The 9,499-nt window shown below is 30.1% G+C and overlaps 1 protein-coding gene across 1 annotated transcript in view; it reads right to left on the reverse strand.

Annotated features, from left to right (window-relative positions):
- Positions 1 to 9,096, reverse strand: part of LOC107450836 (uncharacterized) — a 97,421-nt gene extending 88,325 nt beyond the window's left edge. The window contains exon 1 of the mRNA XM_043048297.3: positions 8,876 to 9,096. Coding sequence (XP_042904231.1) covers positions 8,876 to 8,881 — 6 coding nt within the window. The 5' untranslated portion in view covers positions 8,882 to 9,096. The remainder of the gene's footprint in view (positions 1 to 8,875) is intronic.
- Positions 9,097 to 9,499: the final 403 nt, after the last annotated feature.

Genomic DNA, 9,499 nt, shown 5'->3' on the forward strand with positions numbered 1-9,499 from the left:
AGAAATTTACAGCATCAAAAAGCATCTAAATATTCATTAAGCAAAACAAAAATACAGACAAAAATTAAAATTTGGAATTTATGAACTGAAAGAAAGTAGACTGTAAAAAAAAAAACATTCATTTTTTAAAAATAATATCAGTTTAGTAAAAAAAAAAGAATAGAAATCCCTTGGCAAAAAAGAATTTATCTAGACATTGTTGGAGTAAATAATTGTTTATTATTAAATATTAATTGTTGTTTATTATTAAATGTTAATTGTTATAATTGTTTATTAATTGCTTATTGGAGTAAATAATTGTTATTTTAATTAATGTTAAAGTCGAAATAACGATAATAATGATGTCGATAATGGTAAGAATAAATAAATAAATAGAGTAAAGTAAATAAATAAAGTAAAAAAAGTGTAGAGAAAATAAATAAATAGTTGTTTATTATGCGTTTGAATTATTATTAAAGTCAAAATAACAACAATAATAATGTCGAAATTAACGATGGTCCGAGAACACTAAAATTTGACCAGAACTCAATGTAATTTTTTGATCCCTCACAAAATAGTTTAAGTATCATTCATTTAAATTCACTTAATTAACTTTAAAGTTGAATCGACACATCTATTCGCGATCGCAACGAACTATAGGGGGCGTTGTTGTATGAGACGCTTACCTGCGATTTCCATATGAACCGTCATTCAGTTACTCTGGAGACGTCGTTAATATAGCGTGTAGCATTGCAACGTTCCTTCTTTAATGTGGCTTATTAAATTTAAAAAAGAAAAATGCTTGATCTTCTTTCTTGTACAACCGAAAACAAAATGGTATCTCTTTTTATTAGAGAAGGAACATCCAAAACACATCGGAAAAATATTTGTACATTAACAGAAAAAAATATGTATATTCTTATAAGAGTTAAAACCTAATGCCCGAGAAATACTATTACTAAATTTAATGATATAACATGAAAGGCCCATTTAAACTTTACATTCTATAGTTTTAAGAATCATATTAGTTCAAAAATTAAAATGAACAAAAAGTATACATAAGCCTCATAATTTTATGAAATTTAATTTAGTAAACAACGTTTTTTGACAACAATTTTTATCAAAAAATTTCAAGTTTCAATAAAAATCATTATTTAGAAACTAAGAAACGTAAAATAAAGAATACTGACGAAACAAAAACAAAAAAAAAACAATTCTTTTTTGTCGCCATTTTTAGTGCTACGAATATTCGTCTTTGGGATTTGCCAAAAACAAAACAAGATGCAATTTTATTTTTTCAGGAGGGAAATATTTTACCGAAAAAACGAAAATGTACCAATTCCCACAACATAAAACTTTATCTTGGCAAACGTACGTTTTGGAAATGTTATTTCATTTGGAATCTTATTCAGAGTTCATATGGCGATATGATTGTTTTGAATCTATGCTAAACTCTATATCGGCTCATTTTCCACCGAAATCCAATTAACTATTTTGATTTTAAATAAAGTGTTTTATTTTATGAACTGTCGCAAAAATTTTAAGTGTAGATTGGCGGCACTTAAAAACCGCCAAATCTGTAGCGGCAGTGGCGTTAATACGTCGTAAGTACCGAATTTTTATTCCATACTTTTCTGAATCATATTATTTCAAACATTGGAATATACAAGAAGTATACATAAACACATAATGTTATACCATTTAATTTTTCAAAAGTATTTTGAGAACAATTTTTATCAAAAAATTATAAACTAAAAAACGGAAAATAAAGAATTCTTAGGATAAAAAAAACGATTTTAAGAATTATTAACATTGAAATAAAAACTTTCATATTGTTTCTTTTTTTATTATTCTTATAGTTCTTAATCAGACGTAAAAAACCATTCTGTAGAGAACCATCTTCAAATGAAAAAAAAATATTTACAAGCAAATTTTTTATTGTAAAAATCATTGCACTTACCAGATTTATGATTCCCGGAGAATTCCAAAATGATAAGTTCCTTGTTTGAAAACTTTATTCTCAAATAATAGATACATAGTTTATACCTTCATTACTTTTAGATAACATACTACACAGCAAAATGTTATAATTGATATGAATTTGAATATGTAGCTAAAAACAGAATAGCTGAATTCTAGTTGAACTTATTCTTTCAAAATTAAAAAAAACTTACCAAGAAAACGATTTAAATTAATTAAGAATCAGCACAAATGGCACTATTTCAAGTAACTTGGATAATTTTTTATTGTTGTTTTCCGAATTATATGGATACAGAAATATATACTATTCTATAACGAAGAAGAATATGCTATAACTATTACAATTCTGTATGTTCTGAATTCATATTTATTCACTGGAATGACGAAAGCAATGTTGACTTCACTTTAATTCGTAATGAATTGAAGACAGAAGAAATGCATTTTACCTTAATACACACATCTGTAACAGTATCCGAAATCGGAAGTCATCAGTTGCAAGTTTGTTGATAATAGAAATTAAAAATTATTGAGGAATTTTTCTTCAAATGTTTGGCGTGTTCTGTTCCTGAAAGATTTACTAATATTCTGGAGATTTTTTTCAAGTTCTTCGGTCTTTTCCTTAGGGAAATTTTGTTTCTTATTTGCTGCTAAAAAATGGCGTCTGATTCAGTCAATGACTTTGATGGAACTAAATGAAAACGTGATAAATTAATGTCCGATATTTACAGGCTCCCGCTAGACGGCGTACTCGAGCGTTGCGATCGCGAATTAGTTACACACGTATTACGTTCATGTATTAATAGACACGGTATTAATTAAATGATATATTTTTTAATTCAAAATATTGAGAGGAAAATTCGTAAGAAAATAAAATTAAGCATAAAATAGAAGCGAGAACGTAACTTATTTAAATCGTAGAACATAACAATTTTATTTTACAACTTTAGTATCGTTTGATTTTTTAAATAAAGCGGTACAAATTCCAGCTCATAGCTCGCACACAATTAAATAATTAATAACTCACTCATCAAATCATGCTTGCGCGAAAACAACTTAAGTATTGCTTAATTATCTGCCACTCAAGTTCGATTTAACACGAGGCAAGTATTTCACTCTAACACAGGTGTATTCAACTCGACCTTGCAGGTCGTCGGGCTACCGAAACAGGGGTGCCATCCCCTCTGCAGAGGATCAAAATTGTGATGGTATGTCTTCGGATCATCCTCAGGGATGCTTCCCAGACAGTCGCCAATAGCCCATTGTGCAGTTTTAGTGTGACGTAAATAAAATACCTACTTACCTCAACTCGACCTCAAAAAATGTCTCTCTTTTTTTGAGTAAGAGATTTCAGTCATTCATTTTAAGAGAGTTAAGAGTGAAAATGTTCCTTTGGACTATTTAAATGAGAAAACATATGCGATAGCACTCTTTTATCATAATATTATTACGAATTTATTTATATGAGTATAATTTTGTGAATATCCTTTTGTTATTAGGCAAAATATCTCACACGATTCCTAAATAAATAGTTTAATTAGAAAATTTAAAAGAAAGTCGTAATTCTAGCGTAATTTACAGAGAAAATAACGCCTTATATATTTCTTAAGGAAAACTCGGTTTGGCAACATTTTTGCCGACTTAACGATCATTTTGGTAATACTTGGCAACCCTTACGGAGACAAAATGAGAGTTTTGAAAAATGTGAGTTTCGAAGCTAAGGAGTACGCTATCTAACAATCAATCTTTTTTTCCTTTCTAATTTATTATTTTGTAAATATTTTGATTTTATTTAACTTGTGTTTATGATCCGTTAGCTTTCTCATTTCTTAATATTTTTGTAAATAATTTCTACTTGTTTTTCTATTTTGTAATTTTGTACATATTTCTAATTGGCACTATCATGTTATAATTTAGTTATTACCATGGTGATGTGTCATTTTCTCTTTTCTACTCCATATTTAGCCATTTGTGTTCCAGCTTTGTAATCAGTATTTTATTTTTCATTTTTACAGATGACCTCCACTACAAGATAATTGGGAAAAAAGCCAATTTTGGCCTCAGATTCCGAGCTACACATACCAGACCAAATCGCAATAGATAGAGAGTATTATAGTTTTCTGATTTGCGAGTCTCTTATGAACAGTCTGAAGTTTCAAAGCCTGTGCTGTGTGCCAGACGGGACTGAAAAATGCTGTATTTTCTAGAAATTTCCGATAATAAATTTTTGGAAGGACAGTTTCATTCATCCACACGAGCCCCTACCCTGATAGCAAAATAAGGTTTATTTCCACTCAGCAAAAAACCTTTTAATAAAAAACCTAAAAAGTGTTTTTATGCGGTATACGCGTAAACCTTTTAACCTTAAAACAAGATCTTTGACAATCTGCTCTATTTTACACACATTACAGTATTCCAAAACCTTGGAAAACAACCTTCTATGTAAAAACCTTAAATAAAGGTTGAGTTAGGGTTTTCAAAAGTGAAAAAATCCTTTCATAAAGCTAGTCTCAAGGTGAAATTAATTTTAAATTTAGGTCATTATAAGATTTCTTTTTGCATTTCATGCTCAGCAACCTAAGCGACAATACTTTTTAGAAAAGCTTTAAAAAATAATTTTTAATCCCTTTAGGATGAAAGGTTTGAAACTGCACTATTTTTGCTCTATTGAAAAAAGGTTTTTAGTATGAACATTTTCGTGACATTAAAAGGATAATTTCGGTACAAGGTTGCTGTAAGGTTAAATGCCTTTTCTGGGCTCTGCTCGATACAATATATAACCAATATAATAGAGAAACTTTTAAGTAGACTCTATTTTTGTTTGTTTGTATGCAATATAGATTCTTTACTCCAACTGGTGTTTTATTTATGAAATTATATTCTGTGATATTAATAGTGTGTCATTTTATTAAAAATATAAAAACTCTCATTCCAAAACAATTTCTTTCAATAGCAATTTAAAAAAGAAAAAAGTTGCTTGTTGAAAAATATTATGTGTATGCGAGCATTGTAACCCAAAGCGATAAGCCCTGTAACAGAATCGTAGCGACATTGTCACAGGGCGTTACAGAGTTCTTGCAGAAAGAATTTTCTTTTGAAAAGTAAAGAAAAGATTTAATTTCCTATTCTACAGAAATTTACGCGCAATATTTGAATCATGCATTTAGATACACACTTTTTGGCTCGCTGCATTTACGCCGATAGTATCGCACATCGATATAATGTTTTGATTGTACTATCGGCAGTTATGGATATTAACTTTCACGTGATTTTTAAATATCCCGATGTATTTCATAAAATTTGGAAAATTCGAATCGTGCATTTGAATATTTATCTTTCAAACCAATAATTCTATCGAATTTTTGCCAGTTATTGCTATTGTTTTCTCCATAGTTTTTAAATCCGATATTTTTTATACGATATTATTAATTTATTACAACAACCTAATCTCGAAACGAAACACGTCGATGTTTTTCGGCAATTACTTCTACGGATTTTTAATTATTTTTCTTATTGTGAAGATTCACAAAATATGAAGAAGAAAAAATAATTTGTGCTTCCCTCCCCCGAACAAAATGCGAGAATATCACCCATACTATTAGAATAAAAATTACATGTTCAATTAAAAAAATAATTATAGTTTATTTTTTAAACACAGCGCTTTTGATATTTTAAATGAGATGTTTGCTATTATTAAAAGTATCTTGCATAGACAGATCCCAAATCAAAGTTTTTGATGGTTTTCCAGTGATGGACAAACATAATCTTGATGGTAACCATCAATAATTCCATCATGAACCATCATATTTTTTGATGGTAACCAACATAAGTAACCATCACTCCAATGTATTAAATCGGACTGATTTATGATGGTCCAACATAAGAATACCAACTTGTTTTGATGGTTTGCTCTTATAGAACAATCATGAATTTCCATCATAGTATCTTAGAAATCAAATGTTGGAACGATCATGAACAACCATCATCCCATTGTGTGAATTCGGACTGATTTATCCAACATAAAATTGTTTTGATGGTAAATTCCTGAGAACCAACAAAAGAATTCCCCTTAAACCATCAAGAAAAAGAATAGTTGGAACCATCATGGGCCATCACGGATTGTTGATCCATGAGAAGCAAACGATGGTTAACCATCATAGTATTCAAGTAGTATTTTCCATCATGGAGTGATGGAAGTTTGTTGGCACATCAAATACCTTGAACGTGTAATGGAAAATGTTGGATGTGACCATCAAATGATGTTGGACCATAGTCAGAGCCGGATTATACCTTTCGTGGGCCCTAGGCATAGCCGTTTTTGGGCCCTCCCCTCCTTCCCCCACTCCTCCCCTCTTTTCAAAATATATGCTAAAATTTTCTTGCATATTTTTTTTTTACATTTTTATTAATATGAATTTTAATTTACGAATTTGTTTATTGAACTTTATCTGCAATACCGACATATTGCCGATATTGCAGTTGATATCGATAATACCATTATGATTAGTTCGATCGATAACTATGTAAACACTTCACGTCAACAATACAACAACAAACCAGCAAAGAAAACAGTGAAATTGATAGTAAGATTAATTACAAGAAATTATACAGTAGAGAACCAATTATCTGGGATGCTCGGGACCATCGCTATCCCGGATGTCTGAATTTCCCAGTTTTCTGGATCGACCAAAAAGTGTCATTAATCGATGTTTTATCGAACCCGAATTACAAGGAAATTACACAAAAATTTGTCAGAATCTGAGATTAAACTAAAAGCGCAAAATTTGGTGAAAATTTACTCATCCGATTTAGAGAAAAACTTTGTAGATGAATTTTTACTATTTTCAAATTTGTATGAACATAAATCTGCACAAGAAATGTTGAAGGCTCAAATTAAAGATAAACTTGTGAATACTTTTCCTAACGTTCACATTGCATTAAGAATATATTTGTCGATTCTTGGATCAAATGCAGAAGGAGAAAGATCTTTCTCCAGATTAAAATTGATAAAAAATTATTTGCTTTCAACAATAAATCAAGATCGTTTGGCATCGCCCGCTCTCATGTCTATTGAATCCGACATTTTGCGTAGTTTGGAATTCGACAGCATAATACAAGATTTCGTTGAATCCAAAAATTGGAAAAAAGTAATATATTAGATCATAAGATTCTGCAAAATAATTTATTACAGTAAAATATTATATTTTTATTTGTATCTTCATAATTTTGTGCAAAATACACTTGTTTTTAAAGCTAAATTATTTTTGTCAACAAATTTTTTTCTCCCAAGTTTTTCGTAGGCCCCTGAATTTCGAAGGCCCCTGAATTTCGTAGGCCCTAGGCACGTGCCTAGTGTGCCTATAGGTTAATCCGGCCCTGCTTGAACGTGTAATGGAAAATGTTGGATGTGACCATCAAATGATGTTGGACCATAGTGAATCGCGAAGAAACCAACATAAACATCAAAATATTTTGTCTATGAATTTTTTCACCTAAGTGACAATATCTTATAAAAAAAAATGCTTTAAAAATGAGGTTGAAGGCTTGAAACTGCAATGTTTTTGCTTTATTGAAAAAAAGGGTTTTCATAAGCAAACATTTTCGCGATAGTAAAAAGAAAATTCCGAGACAAGGTTGCCGTAAGCTTACATGCTTTCTGGGATATTTGTTTTTTATCTGACACATAAAAACCTTCAACTAATCCTTTTCTTAATTTAATATTCAAAACTAAACGCTTTCTCACACTTTAATATTATAATATGAACGTTTAATAATTTAGTATTAACATCCTGTCTTTTAATCTATTTTTAGTCTTTGTTTAAATATTTATTTTTATGTCCAAGACTATATTTTCCTTCACATTTTCATAAATATTTTCCATATTTTGCTCTTTGTTAGATTGATTTAAAATAGTTTTTTCTTCTTTTTTTTTATTATTACATTCTTATTATTTTCTCTTATAAAACTTAATTGGTATTTTTATTGCAATCTTTAACCTAGATTTCAGGAAAAAATTTATAAAGACAAGTTGCTTTTACAATCAGAAAAAAGCGATCAGTTTTTCTCCGATTTTACATTACAATCCTGTTAATCGTGATGCAAAATCCAATACATTCTTTTAAACCTAATATGGCAGAAGGTAGATCAGTATTTAAAATAAGAAACTCAACTTACCTTGCCATATTTTTAAATTTAAAGTGCATTTTTGATTAAGTTGCAAATTACCTTTGAAGCAACACCTCGAAAGCCAAGACAAACTGACTCGTTTGTGGTTTACTTTTGTTAAATGTGTCACTTTCTTTTTGAACTCCAGGTCTAAATTGGGATTGTTGGTTGAAATTCTGACACGGCTGAGAGAGAAATTTTTGATTTTGAGGTGGATAGTTATAATAACTGAGTTATTAATAAATATCGGTCTTTATGTCCGACCTTGAAATGGTTGTCTACACCCACGCAATTTGGATTCCAGCATTTTTTTGTTCATTTTCATTTTGGGATAAGACAGTGGGAATATCATGAATTATTTTAGAAACAATTGTGATCCATTCATTGGGTTCTTCTAGAACAAAAAGTGTTTTTATTTGTAGGGGTATAATCCTATAGACAAACCCTCAATTATACGCTGATTACTTAAGTTTATTTTTCGTCCTAACTTAACCTTTTCGGGAAAATATAAGTTTAGATCTTTAGCTTCGCCAGAAAATTGTATGTCATGTACTCGTATAAATTTTGTATTTATTCAAAATATTACATATACACCTACTTTTTCCTCTTCGCTTTAATCGAGTTTTTCGAATCAGTCGTGGAACTCAAACTTTACTTTTATGAAGCGATCCACTCAACGATTTTGAATGTTACTTTCGAAGATAAAATCGAATTCAAAGTTTTTGTCAACAAAAACATAAAATGTTAACCTTACCATCATGATTATCCACTCCCTGTAAACAATGACACTCTATTTTAAGGCACCACTACTCCAGTAAGAAGAAGGAAAAAAACGATTTCGATTAAAAAATCTGTAAAATAATCTATTTGTTTCAATTATTTATTCAATTGGCTTTGACACATACAATCTAACTAACACCACAATTACTTTTTCCCTTCGGTGCGCGTCTCGAAATAGAAAAAAAAGGGCCATCTAGTGGCGAAAGGGGAAAAGAGTCTCTCGCCTCATTGCCAAATTAAAACTAAAAACAAAGACAAAATAATAAAGAAAACAATCTCGCATTTTGTGTTGCCTTTAGAATTGTGTTCTTTTTTTCTTTCTTCTTCTTCTTTAAAGCAGTCGATGGCGGCGCAACTGTCCGCGTTGATCCTTTTTGCCTCAACTCATTCTTCAGACTTCGACCAGACAAGACTTACACTCGAATTTCCACGAGCGCCATTTTCAAGTGCAACGTTAAAAAAAAAAGTTTGCTTTCGCAAATCTAATTACTCAATCTAATTACTCAATTAAATAATGACTCAAAATGATCACAATTTAAAGAAAAAAAAGGGACTTCTGGTGGGACTTTTATCAATTGCAATTCAACTTCCTCTTAAT

This window comes from Parasteatoda tepidariorum, chromosome 10 (assembly GCF_982258835.1).
Source record: "Parasteatoda tepidariorum strain Cologne lab strain chromosome 10, Ptep-v5.0, whole genome shotgun sequence".
Classification (NCBI taxonomy): domain Eukaryota; kingdom Metazoa; phylum Arthropoda; class Arachnida; order Araneae; family Theridiidae; genus Parasteatoda; species Parasteatoda tepidariorum.